This window comes from Drosophila bipectinata, chromosome 2L (genome assembly GCF_030179905.1).
Source record: "Drosophila bipectinata strain 14024-0381.07 chromosome 2L, DbipHiC1v2, whole genome shotgun sequence".
NCBI classification, from domain to species: Eukaryota; Metazoa; Arthropoda; class Insecta; order Diptera; family Drosophilidae; genus Drosophila; species Drosophila bipectinata.
Window position 1 is genome coordinate 10,948,519 of NC_091736.1, and position 25,831 is coordinate 10,974,349.

General features: G+C 37.6%; 2 protein-coding genes and 2 long non-coding RNA genes across 4 annotated transcripts; 2 read left to right on the top strand and 2 right to left on the bottom strand.

Annotated features, from left to right (window-relative positions):
• Nucleotides 1-8: 8 nt before the first annotated feature.
• LOC108126755 (uncharacterized) lies at nt 9-1,065 on the top strand. The gene is made up of 2 exons (XM_017243435.3): nt 9-580; nt 634-1,065. Exons 1-2 carry the CDS (start codon nt 89-91, stop codon nt 952-954), a joined length of 813 nt encoding a protein of 270 aa, XP_017098924.2. The 5' UTR covers nt 9-88; the 3' UTR covers nt 955-1,065.
• An 11,350-nt stretch (nt 1,066-12,415) lies between these two features.
• On the bottom strand, nt 12,416-13,572 carry LOC138925834 (uncharacterized). Its single transcript, XR_011442069.1, has 3 exons — nt 13,443-13,572; nt 12,848-13,384; nt 12,416-12,503 (listed from the first exon to the last, which is right to left on the bottom strand). It is a non-coding gene; the product is annotated as an uncharacterized lncRNA (long non-coding RNA).
• Nucleotides 13,573-13,745: 173 nt separating this feature from the next.
• LOC138925835 (uncharacterized) lies at nt 13,746-15,011 on the bottom strand. The gene is made up of 2 exons (XR_011442070.1): nt 14,894-15,011; nt 13,746-14,735 (listed from the first exon to the last, which is right to left on the bottom strand). It is a non-coding gene; the product is annotated as an uncharacterized lncRNA (long non-coding RNA).
• A 1,346-nt stretch (nt 15,012-16,357) lies between these two features.
• LOC108126747 (uncharacterized) lies at nt 16,358-17,200 on the top strand. The gene is made up of 2 exons (XM_017243431.3): nt 16,358-16,900; nt 16,957-17,200. Exon 1 carries the CDS (start codon nt 16,462-16,464, stop codon nt 16,876-16,878), a length of 417 nt encoding a protein of 138 aa, XP_017098920.2. The 5' UTR covers nt 16,358-16,461; the 3' UTR covers nt 16,879-16,900; nt 16,957-17,200.
• Nucleotides 17,201-25,831: the final 8,631 nt, after the last annotated feature.

Consider the following 25,831-nt stretch of genomic DNA (forward strand, 5'->3'; position numbering starts at 1 on the left):
TTGTATTATACTGTCAACTCTGTCTTATAATCAGTATATATCAGAAAGTCCGTTGAAGCAGTATAGAATACTTACGAAGCCCTCAAATATGGATAATTTGAAGCACATAGGCAGGCACTTAATCATGAGAATATGTCCATTCTTTGTGTTAGCCTCTTACTTCTTGGAGGTCATATACACCCTGGTTAATATGGAGCACGTTGGCAAGACCAGAGCCGTTGTCCTGGATTCTCATATTGCCTTTAGTTATATATACACCAGCTTTGATATCCTTCTTAATATCGTAGCTATCGCTCTCATTGTCTACACCAGAGCACAGGAAAGTGGAGTATCTATCCTGCTCGTCGGTAGGGTGATCCATCGCATCTTGTTCACCCTCTGGACTATGTTTTTCTACTTCCTGCTCGACGATTCTTTCGATGTGGGCTGCCTCTTATTACTTCTGGCTGTAAAAGTTAAGGAAAAGAAGAGACAGGATTTGATTAAAATCGACAGTTTGCCATATCAACTATTGTTGTTGCTCGGAAGACTTTGCATTTGCTCCATGTTTGTAATTTGGCAAGATGAGACATCGACGAGTGTAAGTATAATGGTTTTACCAAATTTTTATTTAAAAAAAATTTTTTTTTTTAGATAATTTTTGTCATAATTATCTGGTCACTTTTGTTTCCCTTATTTTTTGGCTTAAGCACGGAGCTGTTTTCAATTCTCACAATCTGTGCCATACTCTATCATGACATTTATAGCAACCAATCTAGCTTCATTTCTGGCTGGGACGATTGGTTTCTTTCGATGGAATATTTCTTGGCTGTGTTATCAAAAGTTGGCGCATTTTTGATGCTCTCGGTGCTGGGTGGTGGCAAGTGGTCCATCGATGGATTCAGAAACAGAAAAGCGGAAAAACAATGCCAGAAGTCAGGCTATCGACTCATTAAAACTCAAACGGCTGCCTAGAACATCTTCTTCCCTCAGATTGTGTAAACTGTTTTTGCCATGGAAACATTTGTGGGATTTACATAAACTTTAATGGAAAATATATATAGTAGTCGCCTTTGGTGCAGCTAATGCTTATTTTTATTTCTATCTCTATTTATACACCTGCCTCTCGGCTGCGAAGAGGGCCACTCCAAATGTTCTTTGATTCGCGCCTCGGTCGCCGTAAATTATTAAAAAGTCTCGAGTTGTTCTTAAGCGGCTTTCTCTACTGTCTAAGCACTAAAAAAAAAAACAAATGTAGTAAAGAATGTTTATTTCTATATTGGCCCGGAATTAAATGCATAATAATATCTTGAAAAGAGTATGCGCTTTTTTGTTAATGGAGTTTTCGTTGTAACAAATTATTAAGTTTTATACAGTAATACACTATTTTTCCAAATGTACATTTTTATCCGAGAAAGGAAATTGAAACTAGCGTGGGGCTACGTAATGCCGTAAAAATCTTAAATGCGAAAAAAGGGAAAAAGAGAAGTAGAAGCTCAACAGTGGATAAAAATAAAAACGAACCTGAAATACCCTCAACTAAGAGGGTAACGAAGTTGACGAACTAGTCGCTTAACGGATTAAGTTAACCCCCCCAGGAACCTTTCTGGCCGAGAATAAAAAAATGGCATTTCCTTAACGTGTTCCTGTCGCAAATGTCTTCGCTTAATTATTGCGACTTCTTGTGTCTTGGCATTAAGAGGGACAGCAACAGGGGCAGCAAGCCAAGTGCCGACTTAAAAGGCAACACTGCCGTTAATGAGTTTCTGGAGACTACTGGCTCGGCGGGGTGAGAGGGTAATGGTATCCGCCAGATACCATCCCAAGCATGCATTTAACAACCGCAAAGGACGCAGTGACCTTCGCTCTTGGCTTAAAATCCATTTGCATAAGCGGTCCTGGAGTGTCCCTGGCGATGCCAACGACATGTGGGCATTGGAGCCCTCCCGGTACTCGAGTGTGTTGACCAGCCCCCCCCCCAAAAGAAAAATTCTTTCCATTATTTTTATATTATTTTTATTTTCTGTTTTGCCAGCACTGCGTTACTCTTAATTGGAAAGCAGTTGAGATGCCGAACGTTAAAAGTAATTGACGGAATGATAAATAAACAAAGGAGACCCAGTCGCCGGATTATCTGAATCCGACAGTAAAAGGGTGTAACCGAGGAAAAAAGAAAAGCCGACATATTTTCAGTAAATCCGTAGTAAAAATGGAGGTTGTTCCTACTGAAGAAGGAATTTATAAGGTTTTATAAAATAAAGGTTAATAAATTGAATTATTCGGATTATAATAAGGAAACTTACTTAAAAGCTTATTTACCCCTTATAGGGTCCAGAGGGATGGCTCTATCTTCTCCAATCCTGATCCGATTCTCAAGCAGAGTTCCTTAAACAATTTCTGGATCGATTCTGCACCATTCTACATCAAAAACTTGAGACAAAATATTTTTTAGATTTTTTGTCCATTTTTCGTGATGGGATCCCTGAAAATGGGGTTCTCCCCTATAGGGTCTACGCGGATGGCTACATCTTCTCCAATCCTGATCCGATTCTCAAGCAGAGTACCTTAAACAATTTCTGGATCGATTCTGCACCATTCTACATCAAAAACTTGAGACAAAATATTTTTTAGATTTTTTGTCCATTTTTCGTGATGGGATCCCTGAAAATGGGGTTCTCCCCTATAGGGTCTACGCGGATGGCTATATCTTCTCCAATCCTGATCCGATTCTCAAGCGGAGCACCTTAAACGATTGCTGGATCGATTCTGCACCATTCTGCATCAAAATCCTGAGACAAAATATTTTTTAGATTTTTTGTCCATTTTTCGTGATGGGATCCCTGAAAATGGGGTTCTCCCCTATAGGGTCCACGCGGATGGCTCTATCTTCTCCAATCCTGATCCGATTCTCAAGCGGAGTACCTTAAACGATTTCTACTTTGATTCACCACTATTCTTCATCAAAATCCTGAGAAAAAATATTTTTTTGATGTTTTGTTCATTTTTTGTGATGCGATCCCTTGAAAATTTAGGTCCCTTTAGTATCTTCTGCCTACGAACCTGGTTCAATAAAGTTTGGGTTGAATAAGAAAATCTCTCCTAATTTTTATCATAAATCTTAAACAATAATATGTTACAACTTACTGTCTTTAATGATTTTTAATCGTAATTGCAATAATTGTATGAAATTTAAAAGCCACACTAACTCCAAACAAAATAAAAAACTAAAACTATGCTTCATATATAATCGAGGGAGTAACCGCAGGGGTTTGGATATGGGATTATGTATGTTTGTATAAAGAAGATACAAAACGCTCACTCAACGAGAAATATTCCGGAACACCGTGTGGCATTAAGCATGAAAAAAGCAGTGACTGTAGTGGCAGAAGCAGCTAAAGCAACAAAAGTACAACAACAAATAACAGAACTTCTTTAATTAAAACGGTGCAACAAAATGCAGGTGTATCCGTGTGGCATGTGAGTAAAGTCGAGTGTAGTAAAGTGAACACTGCGACGTGAGCATGGGGCATTTGCATAAGTAAAATACACACGATTATATGTACATATACGTATTTGTATGCATCTGCTACCATATTCAAGCCCCACAGACATTTACCCTCTACTCTGCCCCCTTAAATCCTCACTTTTGGCCAAACAAAAGTCATAGCATTTAAGTTTATTTACCCAACCCGGAAGATAGAACTCGATCCGGAGCCCTGAATAGCTCCATTCTTAAATAAGACTATGCTCAAATAGAGCATTCGTCAGTTAAGGGAACTTAACCAAATAGATGTGTATAATTAATTTGACCAACCTGAGCAAACAGGCCGAAAGGAATCGAGAACTCGCACGGGGCTTGGCAAACACCTGAGGAAATATATTTGCTTTGTAGACTTTTAGCTCAAGCCCCTAGAGTCCTGAAGGCTTTCAATGGCAATTAACAATGGCTTTTGTCTGAAATTGATTTTCTTTTTTTTTAAATATATTGCTACTACTTAACTTCTTAATGGTCAGTCCATTCAATGTGTAAAGTACAATCAACAAAAAAGTTGATTAATTTTATAGGAAGGCTTTAATAACCATTATAGTCATGTGTTACATTTAACTATACCCTTTCATAATGCATATACCCTTCATACTCTTCAAACTTATTTCCGATTCCCCACTAATCTTAACCAATTTGGTTCAAAATAAATTTAAAATGAAAAAAGCTCACAAAAAATCGAAAATTTGTAAAGAAAAGAATAAAAAAGAGTTTCTTTAGAGGCTTGGGGTGTTTTTTTTGAGGCTTGGGTTGTGCCAGCTACTTGCATAATCCCTCAGATTTTAACTTAAACTTTGAGAATTGTAAATTTCACTTCAAGGCCGTGCACACACGTACCAGTGACAATTCCTGGGGGACCATTATCATCTCGGTCTGAGCGACATCGTCGCATTACGTAAAAGCGCTTTTACGACTACATTTCACCAGCCGCAGAGTCCTGGAAAGCAGGCACGACTGCCGTATACACCGTTCACCGTATAGCGTAAGCAGTACGCCGTATTAGTGTACGGCCGGATAGCGAAAGAAAACCAAACAGGTTGAATGCGACCAGAGATTTGAGAGAGCGTGTGCAAATGGCATCGCCAAAGACAATAAAGCTTACGGCTCTGCGTCCCCACGACCTATTCCTATTATGCTTTATTTTTATTTTTTTAGAGAATTTTTTTTAAGTATTTTCCAATCAACTCCAAAGAGAGCTGGATTATTTTTTTTTTGGCGTGACATTAAATGGCTTTTCAGCTTCATAAAAATTCTCATTTTTCTCGTTTTTGTCGCATTTTCGCATTACAAAGTCATTCCGTTTCGATATTTGGCAATTCAATAATAATGCCAGTTTGCTGGGTTATTAAAATTTTATATAAACATTCATGCTGACTTTGACTTGTGCAAAATTTTCCTGTTTATTTTCTTTCATTCTTTGTAGCTTGGCTGCGTTTTGTGTCCAATTTTTTCGCATATTTTTTTTTTGAGGCGCCAAAATGTCAGCGACACGTTTTCATACAGCGACAATTTATCATAAATATGCAAGTACAAGCACACACATATCATACAGTCATAGTTAAAATATTAGCAGTAATTGTAAAAGATATTTGGCATAGTCATGGTATAGGATTGTGAAGATATTACGTTTGTAAAGTTATGAAAATTATCCTGCCACACTCCTCCTACATGCCAACATGTCGTATGAGTGATTTTCCTGAAAAAACGATGAGTTTTTAATAACCTTTTTCATATCTTCCATCTTAAAAAACTAAATTTATTATAACATCTTGACCATAGCTGTATTACCATATGTGCATACATACATATATGTATTCAAAAGGCATATAAATCCTGGTCTTGTTGGGAGCCGCCTGTCGACCTTATGGCAGGCGTTTGGGGGCCGGCGGCCTTTGTTTATGCCCCTGTCAGCGCTCGTTTAATTCAACATTAGCGCCTTGCAGTGGTCCGAGGTGAGACTGAGTCCCGTTCGCCACTGTTTTTCCCGCTTTTCCCCAGCTTTTCCCGACCACCGTTGCGATGCGACGCCTCTGTAGTCTTTTGTGGCCCGCGGCCACTTTCACGCGCTTTCCCTGTTTAGCGCTTATTTTTTGTATTTCGGTTTTTTTTTTTTGCAAATTGTCAAACTGTCAAATAAATTACACGGGAAACCGTACAAAAGATCTGACGCAGTTGGGCTTCCTTTGTTCGAGTCAACTTTTGTACGGCGAGGCATATGCATAGGCCCACCATGAGCCATGAGCACATAATGTGGCCAGTCTTTGTGGCCGGCTTTTGATTGTCGGCTTGTCGGCTGGCACACAAAACTGAGCTTTTCATATATTCAGGACTCGCTTCCAGGACGAAGGACTACTTTGAGCCATTTCCATACTACCACATAGCCATACAAAATAAATCAGTCATAAGCGAAACGAAAATGGTTTTGGTTTCCACAGAAAAAAGTAGACCATTGTAAAAGTAACTTTTGTTGGTAAATACAAGTTATAATAGATTTTTTAAATTTAAAAAAAAGGAAGGTTCTAACCTTAAACTTTTTCTTAATTTAACTAGAAAATAGCCTTGGAATAGTCTCTAAAATATTGGGATACACATATGAGTGTGTATATATGCTTACATATTTAAGACAAGAGCTGGCAATAAAGACTTGGCCAAAAGTCAAGCCGATTTCGGTGCGGCAAAGTTTGTCTAGGCGAAAGCCGCTTAGTCTAGTTAAATAAAAGTGCTACAAGAGCACACTCAACCACCACCACCACACAGGAGCCACGATCTGGAAAGTCTGACTGCAAACGGGTAGACCCGCAAATTTTGCGCCAAACAGCCAGAGAATTTAATTGCATTTCCAGTGGAAACTTAAATTATGCCAGATAGTGGAGGGCCAGAGGCTTAATTCACGCTCAATTTCCAAGGATTTTTGCCGCTCGAGAGCATTCCTTTTGTCTGGCGGCTGCTGGCATTCACCTTTTCGACTTTTCGGCAAAAAAGGACAATCTATTTATTTATGCCAGATGTGCGCTCGTCTTATGTTTGCTTTCCCACATGCTATGCCCGAATTTAAATATTTAAAAAGCGGAAAAACCCAAGGTTACCAAGGGTGGGGCAGTGGGGCACCAACGCCTATAGACCATAAATATGCAATGAAGTGTTTTTCGTAGCGATTTAAAAATCGGCTGGGGTCGGCCTTTTCAATCAGCCAACACAAAAAAATTTTACGAGTTTTTAAACTAATACAGACCGGCCTTGGTTTCCAAATGGCCAAGTTAATTAGGAGCAGCTGTTGCCTTAGATTTTATTATACCTCGATTCCTGACTGCATTACCTTTCCTTTATCTCCCAAAAAAAATTGAAGGGAAAAAATGAAAACTTTGCCATCCATTTTGGGGAAACAAAATCCTCATCTACGGAAGTCGTAAAAAGTTTAACGTGTTCTTAAACTTGTTCACCGACCATCGATGGAATTTTTTCAGACTTTCTCTTTTTTTTTGGTTATTTTTTTGTTTCCTGTTTGATTTGCAGACCAAATCTCTATAAAAGTTTTAAATTGTAACACGGCAAGTGACACGCGCTGGTTTTCGTCGCCCTCTGTGTGTTAATCTGTTGAAATTTGCCTTTTAATAGAAATGTGTTTCTGCGTCTGAGTGGAATTTTTTGGGTGTTGAATTTTTTTGTACAAAAAATATATATGTATGATTTTTTTTCAGAGACGACTGACTACGTGTGGGAGAGATATAAAAATGCTTATTGCCTTTAAGTACGTGATTTTGCTTTTGAAATTTTTACGCACACACACAAATTTTTTTGTGACTCCTGCGATGACAGATGCATTAAGCGTATTGGTTTTTACGTTTGACGACGGGGCTGTGACCCCCTGCTGAATGTAATTTAATTAATGTAATGGCCACCAACAATACTTGCCCCAAAGGCGTTGCAAAACTAACAAACATAAAAGAAGGCTTCATGTTGCCTCATAACAATAGTAGCTTTGTGTATAAAATTTCAACACATTTTGACGCTTTTTGGTTAAAAGGGCTTTAATGAAATTCAAATTTGTTGAACTCAGAAGTTGCATTTTACTAGGGGAAGGTTTCACTTTACTGACAGACAAATAACCAACTATTTATACCTTTTTGGATAAGTCATTAAAAGGCTTGAATACACAAAATATCTTGTTAAAAAGCTATCTATTCTAGGAATTTTGAAATCTTCAAAAAAGATGAACAATATTTATTTCCTTCAGATCTGTATGTCATTGCACTTGAATTTCCTTATTGGTTTTTTTCTTTACTTTTTAAGGAAAATACATATTTTCTTGTGAAACCTATTTGGAACTCACTCACTTGGACAGTCTGGAAAAAAAGTACCAAAACAATGAAGATATCTTGTATTGTTGGCTAAAACCAAACTCTGTGAAAGTGCAGATGAAGTACAATGAACAATGAAAGACACAAATCGAGACCGAAATGAGAAAATAAATTTGCATATGGCCATATCTAATGAACACACGAGAACAAGAGATGTATCCTCAGTATCCTGGATTCATTCAATTGTTGAAATGAGAATTCCAGATTTTGTCATAGATACACCAGCATTGAAGCCCAAAAGGGGGAGAATCGAAATATTTGATTTATTTATTTTTTTTTTTAAAGAGCAACTGAGGGTAGTGTGCAAACATTATGATTTGAAAATTTGTAACTCTGTCTGGCTCAAGCGCCACAAAGTATGCTATAAAAATGTTCAAAGACTGAATACAGAATACTGAATACTGAATAAATGTGTTCGGCTCATTCATTTGAGACACGAGATGAATTACATGCCCTGACACGAATACATCATACCCCATGTGTCTTCCGTGTACAAAAAGCACAATAAACTTCATGCATGCTCGGTGGCAAACAGACAAAAACGTTTTAAATTTCATTTTCTGATAATACACCACCCACACACGCACCATTTTTTTTGTAGAGGGGGTAGCTTGGAATTCATTTGACAACTTCGTCAAAAGGTGGCCTGAAAAGTTTTGTGCAGGATGGCAGGGACGCTGAAGCATTTCGTACCTTATGGCTTCCGAGGATGTCAAGTTGGAAAAGCTGATTTGCCGGAGAAAGAGATAGAGCGCAAAAAAAAAAAAAGAAAAAAATGGAAAGAGGAAAAAGAAAGTCTGAAGGACTCTTTCCCCGAGCCCTAAGTCCTCAGATAACTCATCATCATTGAGCGCAATTTGTGTTTAACAATCGTTGGTAATCTTTATTGGATGTCAAGCTCCGTACACACTCGTGCACTTGCACATGCCATCCTTCGGTTCTCTCCTTAAAGGATCTCTCTCCACATCAAGTGTCATAGTCGGTACACAATCACACATATACGGTTTAAGGTATATGCTTTATATGGCATATGCAAAGCCCAGCACCTCGGCATCTCTGTTCCCAGGAAGATGTTTTAGTGACAACGAGAGTGTAATTGAGTGCCACATAACAGACAATTCCGACTCTGCCAAGTGGACGGTGCTGAGGCAACACACAGGGAAGGCTTAAGGCATTCAAAAAAATGTTTCAAGAAAATTGCCACAACCGGGTGTTATTTTTTTGCTCTTGTAATGCTCTTCTTCCTCTCAGGGATGGAAAAGCTTTCAAGGATATTAGGAAGAAATCTTGAAAATAAATCACGGAAAATAATACTTATCTAGAGTTAGTCTTAAATACTCATTCCTTCAAGCTTTTTATTATAATAAGTAATTCAAAATATTTGCAAACTGAAAAAAAAACGGAACGAATTTATTAATTAATTTATTATTTTTTGGAAGTATTGTGCATCCCTGTTTCTTGGCTAAAAAGAGACCTATGCTATTATGAGTTGTTCTATTTGATTTTTCATTTCCGCTCGGCAGCTACATTCGTGTGCAATGTGCTGGATTTGTTGCCTTTGGGCTGTAGGCCAACTTCGCAGGACGAAGCCGGGCCAGGAGAACGAACCATGATGCCAGGACCAAGGAGAAAGTGAAGAGCAGCCTGAAAAACAGAAGGAGACGGACGAGTACGGCATAGTTGGACATGTTGCACATGACAAGCGTAAAAGTTTTCGAGTACTGCTTGGGCCAGAGGGATTCCAGGCAAGGACGAAGACGGGCGGCACCTAAAAGGAGGCGTGGCACTTGGGTAATCAAGCACGACAGCAGCTGCCATTAAGTTGAGGTAAAGCAAAAGCTGCAATAACGGCAGGAGCCATTTTTTGGTGTTCTTGTTATTCGGGAAGGGTAGAGGCAAAAACGAGTTTTAATTAAAATGCCTGGAATACTTTAAGGCACGTTTTCTGCTTTATGTCTTGGAGGTAACTTGCGAATAACGTCGCCCAAAATGGCATGAGAATCGATTTATGCAATATTTTACGGAAATAAAAAAAGTAAAGTTTGCTTCAGCAGGACCTGCAACTCCTACACCCTTGATGCTATAGGGCAGTTTCTTTTATATGTATATTATGGATATTACAGGATTTCTGATTTTATTGTTGAGGGTTTTATTTTAATTATATTTTCTACAAAAAAGCGTAATGAATTAAGTTATACTAACAATTTTTGTTAATTAACTATTACTGCATTATTACAGTATTATAATTGTATAACTTGTTGCGACTTCTGTTTCAAAAAAATACTTAAAAAAAAAAAAAACTAAGGGCATTAACATTTATTCATTATTTTAATTTCATAAAAAAACATAACATATGCAATTCATCAAATTAATATGCCAAACACATGTCTCATTCACATGTCAATACAGTGTCCACAAAACCCCGTCAATAAAAGTCAAAAAAATAACGAAAAATGTCAATAAACGGAATAGTTTAAATAATTAATATTTGAGCGTAAATAGTCTGTGTGAAATGTTACATGTTATTCAATCTAATTGGAGAGTATTTGGTTGGATTTGCCGAAAAACATTGGAATTATATGCCGCAATGAGAGTGGCAACAACATCGTCAATAACAATAATAACTTAGTTTGGCTAAAAGCTTGTCCCAACGCTAATTGAGTTTGCTTTGCTGGAAAATAGCGAACGAGGGCGGCTCTGGGGCTTTGGCGAGATGGCCCAGTGTTTGAGCCAAATTGATGTGGCTAAGCTCGCACGTTCAAAAACTTTAGTTAGTTTTTGGTGCGAGTGCGTAAAATGCCAAAATGCTGACTCGGAATTTGTCACGCGCAATCAACGGTGGCATGAGGCTGGAGGCTTGTCGCTGGCGACTAACGCTATGGTAAGTGCTGACCGGTCACGCCCATTACGCCCACAGACACAGTCCTGGATTATGCATATGGTGGCGAAAATGGGCGTGGCACACTCAACACTTTCAAGGTTTCTCGCCCTCGCAGCATCCACAGCATCACCGTGTCAGCATCACAGCCTCCTATCCCCCGGCGACCAATAATGAAAAGTCTATGGTCGCTTTTAGTGGCCTAGTTGACAGCTGCCAAAAACATTTCTACGGCTCTCTTAAACCGCCATAAGCCCTGCATTTAATTAAGCCGCGCCAAAAATATTTAATTGCCAACAAAGAAGCCATATGCGCGCCACATCCGAAAGGTAAGTAACTAAAGGCATTAAGGGGTTATATACCTTTTTTATTTTCAAAAAAACGAAAATTTTTTTAGTGGTTTATCTTGAAGAACAACTCCTTGAGAACATTCTCCCAAATTTTCATAGAGATTGGAGCAGTAGAAAAAAAGTTACAGCGCTCCTAAACGCGCGCCTTGTCGCGGCCTTGCACTGAACTTGAAACTTTAAACGCGAATATCTCGAAATGGTGTTTCTTGAAAAATGACTTTGCGGTGACATGGATTGGCGGAAAACTACTGAACCGATTTACTTCAAATTTTTTTTAAAATGTTCGTAATGAAATTCTCTTGTGCTTGAACGATCGACTTTTCACGCGCAAACTTTTTTTTCGGCGAAATAAATTTTTTAGTGAAATTTCTAGAGACCAAAACGTTCATTTTTAGCATAAAACGCTGCCATATCCAAACAAAAACAAAAAATTTTAAAATCGATCGTTCAAGCACAAGAGATTACTCTAAACTAATGAAATATTTTTACTTTTATGGTTTAAGTTGACCTGTTTGACCTGGGGAACTGTCACCGCAAGGCTCTAAAAAAAAAAAGGCCTCTAAGGGAAACAGCCACCCCTTAAAAACTATTTAATATTTTTCCACCAAATTTTGCACAAACATTGTTAATAAAGTGTACTATCAAAAAATTAAAACATCCGTGTAATTAAATAATTGCTACATACCTAAAAAAAAATCCGAACTTTGCTCTTTTTCTTCGACAAAGAAGGTATATAACCCCTTAAAGGGTTATCTCCAAAGTTCTGAAATATTTCTGTGTTATAAAAAGTTCATTAAATGGTGTCAACAAATTTAATTAAAACCCAATCGTTGACCAATTTCCAAACTGTCAATTAACCGATGTTAATCAGGTTTTCGCCATTAACCGCCGAATGACAGCTGAAATAAATTTTCAATCGGTATATCAACAGGCTTCACTTTTCCAGGCGTCTAACTTAAATGAAAATTAATTAATGCCATAGGTTCGTGCAAGTAATTAGTGGCGTGGCCTGGCATGGATTTTTATTTATAACGAAAAAATCTCATAAAAACTTCAAAAACACATGGGTATTGGTAGTTTGGTTTCCTAGTTAATTGGAACCCATGCAAAAACATTTTTTTAGCAACGCCACAAGGCTAACAAAAAAATTTGTTTGATGTCAATGCAAGAAATTCGATTCGTTTATGCCAAAATTGATATTGTTTTTTTATTTTTATTTTCATTGGCACTGACAAGGGTCACACACGAACTCTCTGGATCCTGTGGGCGAGTGAATGTATCATATTGCGGAATTTAGGGACTGACCCACTTACACATGTATTTGCCAAAAAATTTGGTAAAAATTGGCGCGTGTGTGATTTATTTATTTTTATTTTACAATCCTAGAAAGCATCCTGAAAATGATTAAATAAATTCTGGCAAATTAAACATATAGTGATATTTTTCTTTGATATTTAAAGAAATTATATTTTTAGGGTAGTATTCTATTAAGTAGAGAAGCTTCTTTTTAATTATTATATTTCATAAGCCACAACAATTATACATCTTCTTATATATCCTTTAAATAAATTAAAATTTCCATGAATTGGCTGACTATTTCAAATTAGGTATTTTCAAGAGCTGAACAATTATAAAGTCTATAAAAATTTTAATGTTCTGAATTTTTTAAGGGGAATATTATAAAATAAACATTTTGGTCTTTTATTTAAAGCTTATTTAAAACTAGTATGAAACTTACTTGGAGCTTGTGACTGCTTCTGCTCTTAATGATCAGTACAGTGATACCCATCCCCACCCATATAAAGAAAAAAATGGTTGAAAATAATTAATTATGGAAAACAAAAAACTCAAAATTGTGGGAAACCAGGGGCCATTTAGGAAGACTCATGTCTCATTTTCATGTGATTATAAATATATATTTAACCCTTTCCGGAATATTTCGCTTCTAACACTTTATTATACACATAATTACAAGAAACCCATAAAAATTGTAATGTTACGGGTTCTTGAATGGGAAAAGTATAAAATAATCTGACTTCTCTTTATTTTGTAGCTCATTTTACGCTAAGATGCATCTAAGCTTGAGCTTAGGATTACTTGTTCTATTGGTAATTGGTACAATGGTACCAATCGAATCAGCTCCTTGCTTCCGCTGTATAAAGGATAGGATTTTGGAATTAATTGGTCATGGACCAAAACAACGTGAAAATGATGGGCCTAGTACAACAGAACCCAGTCCACAGGGCATTTTAGGAAGCCTCTTGGAAGATTCTAACTAAGAAATTAAAACGTTATATTTCTTATTAATCATTTAGTCACTGACATACACAAACCTTCAAGATCCTCAGGAAATATCATATTTATATTCGGAATTTGGAACACGGAATTTTGACACACCAGTTATTTTCAAGATTAAAAATACATTAAATACAAATTTGTCCAATTGAAAGATTTGAAATATATTCTATAACCTTTTGAAAATGATTCGTTTTTTTACGGTTTATTATACACCTAATAATAATTAATAAAACCATATAAATTTAAATGTTACGGTTTCTTTAAGGGAAATAGTATAAAAGCAACTGGTTTTTCCGATTTTTAAACTTTTTTAAAACTAAGATGCATTTTACTTCGAGTTTGGGATTGCTTCTGCTCTTGATGATCGGTTCAATAATACACATCGAATCAGCTCCGCACATCCAAGCAATAAAGGATAAAATATGGGGGCTAATTGGTGGAATTAAAGGTACAATTCAAGGAACAAAACCACCCACAAATGAATCCAAAAACAAGATTGATATATCAAAAATTAATATTAAACCCTAGTCTCATAATTAAATTAAATATTTATTTTTTCTTAAGAAAATTTTTGATAAAAAATATAAGGAATTTTTCGAACATTTTTATTTTGGTTATTATATCTTTTCCTACTACAATATTGTTGTTTCTAATAGAAACTTTCTATCCGACAAAAGACTTTTTCCAAAAGTATTTTGAGGAGAAATGACAAGGAATATTTACATAAAACGACAAGGAAAAATAGTTGCTCAGATAAGGCGTTGAAAATGAAAAATTTAAAGTTAAAAGCCAATTCCTAAATTGTCTAGAACTTCATTTCTCTTAACATTTAATCTCTGTAGTTCAGCTTGGACAATACAACTGCTTCATTTCGCTTTGTTTAGGTTCAGGTACCGTTTTTGCCATATTAAGTATACGCCACGTATAATAATGATGATGTGAAGGTTTTAGCTTTCTCTTCAGACCTCCAGAGCTGCTAGGGCTGCTGAGCTTCAGGTAAATATTAACTGGGAAAAAAACCCCTTTAGCCTCATCCCTCAGCTGGTCCTAGAGCCAACACGTGGTCTCCATGTCAGCACACGTGTGTACATTTTTAATTATGCGAGCGCACACAACCGAAGGCCGAGCTAAAAAACATAGAAGCGTGAATGTTGGGCAACTAACTTATTAAAAAGCACTCGCCCGGTAAAGCATATATTTGCCGAATAAAGCGAAAATTAAGGCACCTTCTTCCTTTTATTTTTCCATAAGCAAATTGCCTATTTCAGGGCTCGTGGTTTTCATCCGTTCATATTTGGCTGACCACCTTGTGGCTTGGAAACTGAAGGCTGAAGCAAGCGATTTGCATAACTTTGGTCAGATAGCGAAATACCGACGACTGTTGGATCTGTTGCTTTCCGCATTGTATTGTCAAGTCGAGAGCCGAGTAATAGAGAAATGTCGTGGAAAACCCCAACGAAATCCTTCAGTAATCCAGCTTACTTACCGAATGATGATGACCTAAAAGTGTGCAAAGCCAAGGAAGCTACAAAAGGCATGAACAAGCGAATAAATGAAAAAATCTGAGCAGATAGAAATGTTTTGTGAACTACTCGTAAAATTGTTACTTTCATAACTGGGCGGGAAATTGCTTAATTTGATATTTTAGGCTTGACAAAGGTTGTAGTCGGCTTAGGGATATCCTATAGGGTATAAAATAAAATGGAAATAGGTTGTATAGGAATATTATAGATAAGGAAGTTTCAGGAAAATCGAAAAGGGATGGAATAGAGAAATTTTCATTCATAATTGTGAAAAAGTTGACAATAAAATCCTATTCTTACTGTAACTTTAACATATTTCTTAAAAAGAGACCTGTTCTTTCGGGACTCATAACGACAACCAACCATCAAGCTGGATATACCGTGTAAGCCAGCTCAGACTGCCAAACTACCCGCCATAAATCTTGTAACTAGAAAATCAGGGACAGAGTGCTCTTGAGGCAGGGCAGAAATTATTACATGCCTCATTTGCCAGCGCCTGGAAGAGTCTGCTTATTATATTTTGATTATTTTTGGCACGCGTGTTTCAGCTGGACAACATCAACAATAAGACCAACAAAAAAAAGAACACAGCTGAAAAAAAGGAAGAAATAAGGACTAACTCGCAGTGAGGAACTCCATTTCGAGTGCTGTAAACAAATTCCTAAATTTGGATGGCAGATGGAATGGCCGAAAAATGGTCGAAGGATGGTCGGAGGATACTGATGAACCGATGGGTGTGTGAAGGAAGGATATAAACAGGCCAGCTGGACTTTTTTTTTGGTTGTTTTTCTTCCTTTTTCTTTGGTTGCATAATTTTTTCATTTTATTTTGGGCTCGTTTGGCCTGCTTTTGTCCATAATGAGATATCTCTATTCTCCTTTGTTTCTTTTCATCATTTTTGGCTACACTCCCTCCATTGTATTCTTCACATTATTTGCAGTGTGTGTGTGTCGGTGTATTGTTGTTTTTGCATTTCGCGAAATGCCGCTGGGAAATTCGTATAAAAAAAAAAAAATATAAGACAAAAAAACAAAAAGAATCTACAGGGCTCAAATGGCAATGATGGCGTCGAGGTGGTCTTATTAATTAGGACACGCGCCCTGAGTTATATATTTTTTCGCCCCAATATTTTCCACTCCTATATATATACACATGAGCCGTTGAAGGACCTGGGCTCCTTTTATTATTCAAATCCAAGGCAATTTAACTTGCGGTCAGTTCTTCATTATTTTCTCAAAATTCTATTTGCATAAGAATCACCCAGAAAGGTGAGAAGGCTAAGGTGTAAATTAATAAAAAACAAAGGACCTCAATGAAAGAAAACTATAATTTTATAATTTTAAATATTTGATTAAAATCAGAGAAACATTCAGCTTCTGAGAAAAAAGCTTGCCGTGCTTTCTGATATGTCATCCTGAAATTTTGTGTTCCTCATTTCTATACTAGAAAACATACAAGGAACGTAGGCCTCAGTATTTCATTCTCCAATATATATATATATATCTCCATTCTAAAAAACTGTTGTTTCATAATGTCCAAGGCATCGAAAAGCTTTACGCGTTTGATTAATCCTGGCGTGATCCTTGGTCCGGAACTGGGCCATAAAATAAATACGTTTGAGGCGATGAATGCCGAACGATCAGATATAGATGGCGAACTATCCCGTCTGAGAAAAGAACAGGAAGAGGCTGAGGACAGCCTGGCGGAGGCTCTGGCTGAGGACGAATTGCAATATAAACTGCGACCAAGGCAAATGACAGGACCCAACGAGGAGGAGCTGCAGGAGATCCTGAGGCGACACCTCAGCGGCATTATCAATAAGCTGACATCCAAGTACGAGCGTATTTTGTACTTGGATGCCGATATTAGGAAACTGAAACAGACAATTGAGAAAGAAATTGCAGCGGCAAATCAAGAATCGGCGGCTGCAGCGGCTTCTATGGAATGAATATTTTATTTTAAAAATATCTGTGAGTATGAATAGAATTGTATAAAATATGGAAAGAATAATTGTTTGCTTCCCAAGGTTATAAACCAAATTTTAAGTTTTAAGAAGATGGAAAGAAACACGAGGCTTACAAGGATTTATTCTCCTTTACTTGGTTCTTCTAACTAACTCTACACTAAACCACTTTAACTATACACTAGATCTGATCAAGGGAAAACACATATATGATAGCACCATTAATAAATTCCAATTATATTATGATACCATTAATTCAAATTATTGTTAAAGTGTTGTATGAAAATAAAATTAAATTGGCAACAATCTCATTTCCTGACTCATTTCGGGATGCGCAGACACATGGAAAAATATCAGAAGACATTCAATATTAAATACAAAATTGCGTATACGCACTGTTGCCACCACATTAAGAGCACAAAGCGTGTCCGCCGCCACTTCCTCCACTGCTGACTCCTATCGGTTAGTGCATAAATTTAATAATGCTGCAGGAGATATGTACTCTACAGATCGATTCTCAGCTTCAGCTTGAAAATTTATGGAATTTCCTGTGACATGATGAAGAAATAAAGCACGTAAGGCGAGCAATTTATTAAATTTTGGAAACTAAAGATGACATTTTTGGGGGAAGCCCAAAATCTGCTTCGATTCTGCTCATAACAATTGATCAATCTTCGGAGTATAAAGTGTATTTATTTCTTTTATTAGATTCCAATCAATCAAAAATGTTTTCGATGGAAAACATTTGTTTTGTATATTTGTTGTTACTCTGATTTTGTTAAATATTAACCACCTGTCTCTCATTTGTTGGCCGGCATTCTATTTGGCTTTACTCTAATTAATTAATTTTCGACATTCAAAGAGGTAGAGCTTTCAATTTTGTGATAGTCGGTAGATAGCCTGTCTGGTCAAACAAGAACCAAATGCAAATTTTCTGACCAGACAATCGGGCTTAACAAGAAAATTTGCATGAAGTCAATCATCTCGACTGGTCACTGAACTGAAAATAAGACACTTTACATCTCTTCTGTGAGTTCGCCTTATCTTGGCATTGTGGCTCTGATTGCCTTTCATCTCAGTCAATTGGAAAATTCCGACTAACAAAGCATTATCTTAAAATATATGCGCAAAAAGGTGTTCTTTCCAAAAGGTTGAAGGATTTAAGAAGCCAGGAGTACCTTAAAGATTTAAATTCGAGTGACAACTATATAATTGGTTTTGAAAAATTCTTAAAAATTTCGTAGCTCATCAATTACAATCGCCGAAACTTAAAAACTTGAATCTAAAAACTTTTTGAAGGTCATCCTCTGACGTCGTTTGTCTTCATTATGATAAATTGCCGATGCGAACATATTTCATCTAAGCGCTGAAATTCGGAACGAGGCGATAATGAGATGTTATTAATATCAACTTGCGACTTATTTAGTGACAAACTCTTTCGGTCTCACAGGCAAATGACATTAAACACAAAAAAGTTAAGAGTATAAGAAAATTCCAAGAACGGTCCAGAAAGGCAAGAAGAAAAAGGCTGCCTCTTGTTGAGAAGCTTTCAGAAGTGTCAAGAAAACAAATGACGGTCAGTGTATTTCTTTTCTTTTTCCATTTTTTTTATATGTATTGTGTTCCTAAGCCAACCTTGAATAAACAGAAGCCTGGGCAAGTGTTAAACTTTCTTTTCTTCTATCGTTAATGTGGCCTTTTTAAGGATTTTTTTCGTTTTTTCCTTGAAGCCCTAAGCCACAGGTTTGTAACTGGAGAACTTGAAAGGGATTTTTTATAAAAAAAAAAAACATCAAAATGAAAATTGTATTATATTTTATTCATATATTATATATTTCCTTATAATTGGCTTAAATCTTAATGTAATCCCAAAAATCAACATGCTTGATTTTATGAGTTATAATGATTACTTGGAAAATTACTAAAAATATCATATTTTCAACTTAAATATTTAAATTTATTTGTGTAGTCAAGTATCCAATTTGCTTTCTTGGCAAAACGGCCGAAAACAAGAATAAAATACGGCCTGAATGATAAGGCCAAGATACGAAAATTGTGTGGCATTCCACAATGAAGAATAAAATAAAACAAAAAAACCCACTAAAAATATATAAATCAAAATTAAAGCTATATATTGTATTTATATGAGGAAGAAAATATAAAAAGTAGTTATTTAAAAGCCTGAGTAATGCTAATGGTTGTGGCTAGGAAAATAAATTATTCTTTGTTTAGAAAACATATATCTTTAATGACTATATATGTACAAAGCTTCTAACTTGAAATATTTCTTGTCCTAAATGCACTAAAATCTCTTGGCCATCACACTGACTGCAACCTAAAATTGTACCACTATAATTGCCATTTCTACCTCGCCTGGGAAAGGAAACCTCAGCCCACCTGGGGGTGCCAACTGCAAACCAAATTGACGGCTGGTCAGATTCCGTTAATAGCTCAACAGCATCTGTGGCAACTATTTTGCAGACACTTGCAACGCCAGGTGACGGCCCATCCAGAAAGCAGCTGAAGGGGTGAACCAGGCATCGCCCTTTGACCCTCTCAACCGCCCACAAAACAGCTGGCAAGGACAAGTGACAGTGCCAAGTGGCAGAATGGCAGGTGGCAATTTGGCGAATTTGCAGGTGACAGGCAACAAGCTGCGACGTGACCAGCAACAAGTTGGGGCACCAGGACAAGCAGGCCATTGCCACCAGATCATTGCAGATAATTAAATATTTTATGTAGCACGCGAAATGGCAACGGGATGCGCGAGTATATATATTTCTTTTTAACACTACATAAATGTTATGAACGTGGCAGCGTAAAAATTAAGTCATAATGCGATTTGTGGCAATCATAAAAGTCTCTGCTGAAGAAGCAACTACAATGTGTGCAATTTGGTGGGTGGTCAAATGTGTGTGGGGCATAAAGTACTTTTCTTCTCTCATAAAACCAAAAAAAAAGAAAGGAGAGGAAGCTGCGCGATTGTCGGGCTCATAAATCGACACTTGAAGTGGCAGTGCCGGCGGTAATAGGGATCATAAAGTGTGCAAACAAAATAATCAATTTGTACTCGAAATGTTTAATAAATTGCAACTAAGCTTACGCCCTGGGGCCCACGTGTCGTATGCGTCATTTGCTAAGAGTTGCAAAATTAACACGCATACGACAAGGACGACGACGTCGGGCACTTAATTTTTCACTAAATGGCTTGCCCCGGAGATGTGGCACGGCCAGTTGCCCCTTGCCAGTTGCCATTTACCAGTTGCCATGTGGCAATGTGGCAAGCAACACGTTGTGTAGCTTAAATTGAAAATTACAAAAAAGCGAAACAAACCAGCACGCAACGATGGGTAAAGCTCCTTGAAGGATCCACCATGTTGCCTCCAAAGAGGGAAACCTCAAAGGCGCGTGTTCCTATAACCATGGTATGGGCAGAAATGGGGGGTCAGATGAGGGCGTGGCATTTGCCTTTTTTTTTTTGTTGTTCTGGGTTGACGACGACGACGACGGCGCATATGAAAATTTCGCACGACAATTTATTGCCATGCTTAAGTAGCGTGCGTATGAAATAATATACAACAAAAAAATCAGAAAAAAAAGCTAAAGGAAGCCAGGACATGTTCGTGCCACAACAGCAACAAAAATAAGCAGTTTGTTTCTCCTGCTGATGCTGAATTTTAAAATGTTCTTTAAACAATGTTCTCAGAACTGATGGCAGCGATTTGTTCAATGTTGACAATGTTGTTAGGGGCGGTGCTAGGACACTCTGTCTGCAGGATATGTCCCATAGGTTGTTAAAGTGTGGAAGGGGGGCCGAGACGAGTGGCCACTTAAAGCTTATTTGTGGCTTAAAGCTATCTAATGGCCAAGTGGGTGAGCGATGAGCTACCCTGCCTGGGAAATTTGTTTTATGACTTTGAATTAATTAAAGAAAATGAATTGAATTTAAAAACGAAATGGTAGGTCCTAGGAAGGGAAATTAATATTTATGGCTATTGGTTGAAGCAAAGCTATTATTTTTGAAATATTAGTTCAAGGTATTTTTATTTAAATTAAACAGAAATACAGATAAATTACTTGAAAGATTATTTAGAGGGATTATCATTTTATTTACAAATTATAACCATTGGGATGAAATTTATCTTCCCCTTGTATTTATTTTGTTTTTAATTAATTGTTTTCATAAAAGAAACTAAATATTTTCTCTTGTTTAAGTTTTTAATTGGGCTACATATTCGATTTCAATGTTTCAATGTATTAATTGAAGCTGAGGCTTTTTTTCAAGTTTTTTCAAACAAATACTTTCCTACTTTATGCAAAATGCAATCTTTAAATAAAAATTGAATGGAAAAGGTCATCCGAAAAAATCAAAAGATTCTATTTTGTGCAAACTCTGCCAGCATGACAAAAACTCGTACACACAATATGTGCCAGAGTCGCTCAAAAGGACGTTGATGTTTACAATTTCTTTTGGCCGCAGGACGCAGGACATGGCTCTCTTTGGCCTGCCCTCCAGAACAATAAATATATGTAAATATACTGAGTACACATATGTATGCATACCCATTTTGGGTGAAATCTTAAACTACATAATGCCAATGGAAACCAAAATCGCTGCACTTGGCTACCAACGACCCAGAAACGGAAGCGGCAAGAGAAGGAGTTGCCTGCTAGTGGCAGACGTGGCAGTGGTGCCAGTCGAGGCATCGTGGCAACGTGGCAGACAATGGCAGACAGCTCTGGACGTCGGACTCCGGATCCGGCTCAACTGACCAGCCCCAGGACTAAGTCACGTCACGAAGCTCTCATTGTTTGCAGAAGTAAGTAAGTGTACATAAAATTTATACGTGGAGCAGTGATGCGGGACCGGGAAGGCTGTGGAAATCCATGCAGATGTGCCCGGTTTCTTGAGTATGCCTTTTGTTTTCTCCGCTCCATTGTAATAAATGTGTAAGATTTCATATATACACATACATATATATTTGAATCAACAGTAGTGAAAGGACCAGAGGCAGTTACCATAACCGACAAACTATCGTACAACAGGGAACATTTATGCTTCTCCAAAAAAAAAGCAGTCGAAACAAACACCGGTACCAAGAGAAAAATTTAGTAAAAAAAATTGAAGTGAATTTCGCTTATAGATTTTACTATAAGAAGATGGAAATTACCATTATAAATCGTTCTAGATAGCAAGATAGAAATAGATACCTAGATAGCAATTAAATATCGGCAGTCGTGCATCAAAGATATAGGCATTGAAAGGAATTTCCTTTGCAAAGTTGAAGGGGACCCTCCATAAAATTTGACGAAAATATGAAAAAATATTTTGTTGCTAGATTTTAATGCAGATTGATGGAGAATCGGTCTACAAATCATTTAAGGTATTCCGCTCAAGGATCGGATGAAAATCGGCAGAGATATAGACTTCCCAGTGGACCATATTGGCCTCCCATGCATTTTCCCCAATTTTGTAGGGGACCCTCAATAAAATTTGACGAAAATATGAAAAAATATTTTGCTGTTAGATTTTGATGCAGATTGATGGAGAATCGACCTACAAATCATTTAAGGTATTCCGCTCAAGGATCGGATAAAAATCGGCAGAGATATAGACTTCCCAGTGGACCATTTTGGTCTCCTATGCATTTTCCCCAATTTTTTAGGGGACCCTCAATAAAATTTGACGAAAATATGAAAAAATATTTTGTTGCTAGATTTTGATGCAGATTGATGGAGAATTGATCTACAAATCATTTAAGGTATTCCTCTGAATGATCGCATGCATATTGGCAAAGATTGTTCTTTTATGCACCCTTAAACATTTTTTAGGGAGTCTCTCAATCAATAATGTGAAAACTTGCAAAAGTATGTCCCTAAAGAGACAATATTTACCAAATTTTCTGCCCGCTAGAATATTTTTAAGTAAGAATGCATTTTTTTTATTGAAGTCGCAAGTCCTTTCAACAAAGTTGCAAGTGAATGTCTGCAGAGGTGCTTACAGTCGATAAATCGACTGATTCTGCCGAACAAGTCCCTGGCGAACATGTCGTATGCGCAATCTTACTTAGTAGCTTCTTCTGTCATCTTATGCAAATAGCTGCCAATGAAATGGAATGAATGAAAAAAGAAAAAAAAAAAGCGAAATAAAAAACAAAAACACATACACAAAGGAATTTACAAAAAGGGCAAAGGAAAACTACAAGTAATAAAAAATGCTAATTTAATGTTATTGTTGCTGTTTGCTTTTGTCTTGTTCGTGTTTTTGTTCATCTCTTTGACTTTGTCATGTCATTTTGGAGCTTCCTTCGTTTTTCATTTTTATTCCATTCCATCGTTGTCTCCCCGAAGCTTTTATCTGTTGGCCCTTTTATTTTTTTGCCGCTTTGACACAAACAGGAAATGATTTATGCAGAATTTTCTCGGCGCAACTAATTCAAAACTTGCCACGCCCCGTCCGCCCGCCTGCCACATACTACTAAACACGAAGTTTGATTGCCACACATTTTCATTTCTTGGTGTTTTTTTTCGCCCAGTCATTGGAGCTCATATCCTGATTACACCAAGGATCCAAGCCCCGGCCAGGCTTCCCGTTTCGGGCTGCTTTATTGAAATTTCCGTTCACCGGATATTGAAGAACGCCATTTTGTTATTTATTTTTGGGCGGACATGTCTTCATATGAAGTTGGCCTTTTTTGGGCGCGAAGGAGCGTCCCCTTTGACCCTCGGGGCCAGTCATTAACTAATTGCAAATGAAGGAATTAATAAAAAATCAAAATCGCATTATAGGTCCGGGTTCCAGCACCCACCACCATCACCTACGGTAAGAAAGGCAATCAATTTGATTGTATTTGATGGCTCTACAGCTTCGATGTACCGTGGCCCCTCCCCCAGCCAACCATGAGCCATAAATCTTAAGCGCACTTGCGGCCCTCCTTCGCCTTGGGCTACGTTTTGGCCTCATACTAATCCGGATCTGGGTCTGGGGTCTCCAGGATCCGCCGTAGTTCCACCCGCCCGTTGCCCACCTACCGCCCATTGCAATTCGCCTGAGTGTCCTGCTGTGCACCGAGTGTTTGGCATCCAGCGTAGTGCACAATGTCCAAAATGCACACTGCAAATAATACAAAGGACTAAATTGGCAAAAAATGAGATTTCGGGATTCCAGTCCTTGGGCCACAGCAACGCTATTTGAATGCTCTACACAGGAGGCTTCTATTCTCAACAAAAAAAATATTGTTAAATTACAACCGGAATGACTATTGAGTTGTAAACAGTACATACCTATGGATTTTAAATGGTGCTTGGATTAGGGCCACATCACCACATGTCCTGTTCCATTTTAAAAGGATATAACCAAATAGAACTCGAATCGCTCGGCTAGTTCACAATAGGGAATAAAAATAAAGGAATAGGAGAAGGAAAAAAAACCAGGACTCAACTTGTGATGCTGTAGTTTCTCCTCCCCCAATGACTCCACGACCGCTGACCCACCAGCCCATGCCTTGGCCATATTGCTTCGTTTCGGATGGCCTGGGTGCATTAAAAATAAACGACTGTGGGCAGCGCTCAATTTGGAATGAAATTGGCGCAAATACCAAAAATTTATACAATGGCAAATGCAGCAAAAAGGAAATACGAGCATGATGTAGGAGTCTTTTTTTCTTCTTCTTCTTTTTAGGCGGGGGAGAGCGGGGCTTGCAGGCGAGTGCCAGGACGAACGGACGCCAGGATGCCAGAGAACCAAAAGCAGCACCAGAGCACAAATTGAAAAGCCATACAAATCAAATTGTTGGGGTGTGAGTTCTAAGTTTATTGGACCACGTATACATATATTGTTATGAGTGTATGTGTGTGTGTTTGTGGATGTACGTTTGTGGGTGTGTTAGTGTCCATTTCCATGTGTATGTGTGCTTTATAATTTATAAGCGACCATCAGGGGCGCTCATTATGTGGCACAAAATAAGTAAGTGCCACTCGTTTATATACAAAGTAAACAGCGTGGGAAAATGCATAAAAAGTGACCAGCGATGAGGGTCATAAATGAGCCTTGAAGAGCGTAAACGGATCGTCAACAAACACACACACAAACGTACTCATGTCCTTGTTGCAGACGATTCGGGCACCCGACATAGCTGTCTGTTAAGAGATTCCATGAGCTTCCTACTATTTGTGGGAAATATATAGTCTTAAGACCTTGAAGAAATTTATATTTATGATATAATATTTTACGTAAAGTTGTATAAGAATTCTTTTACAGGTTTTTAAATCAGTAAAATACTTTAATGAAGCCCTTAATAATTTTTACCTGTTTATATTTTGTCTTGGAACATAAACTTATAATCTTAACTTATATTTTATTCAAAAATATCTAAAATATTATTTTCATTTCCCTTTCATAAAACTTTAGTTGGTTGATGTAACACTCCATCCCAACCACTTCTCGCTATAATATACTCATGTGGCCCTTTCATTTTTGTTTGGGAGAAAGCAACGAACTTTTATGGGTCGATTCCTTTGTCTTCTGGTAACGTCCAGTCGTTGGCCCCCGATAATGCAATCAATTTGCTTTCAGTTTGCCGGTTTGTTGTGTCCCCTTGGCGAATCGTTGAATTCTAGCCGGTGCTGGGGAGCCAGCAATCAAAGCATGCAAAAGCGTTCCGAAGTGATTGCAATCTGATTCGATCTTTTCGTCCAACCCACCCATCCTCTCCCCCCACCGCACGCACCATTGAAGACCAAGTCCTTTTTGCCCCGCTTGGAGTTGTATAAATATTTTCTGGCTAACGTCTTGGAGCTGCATAAATTATTACCAGTTCCGGTGGCACCCCTTTCCATTAATAGAATTTTCACTTTTTAAATGCAAATGGCTAGGAATCCACGTCCCAACAGTGCCTGACCGGGCAGTTGGTAGCTCATTCGAAATCAGAGAAGGAAA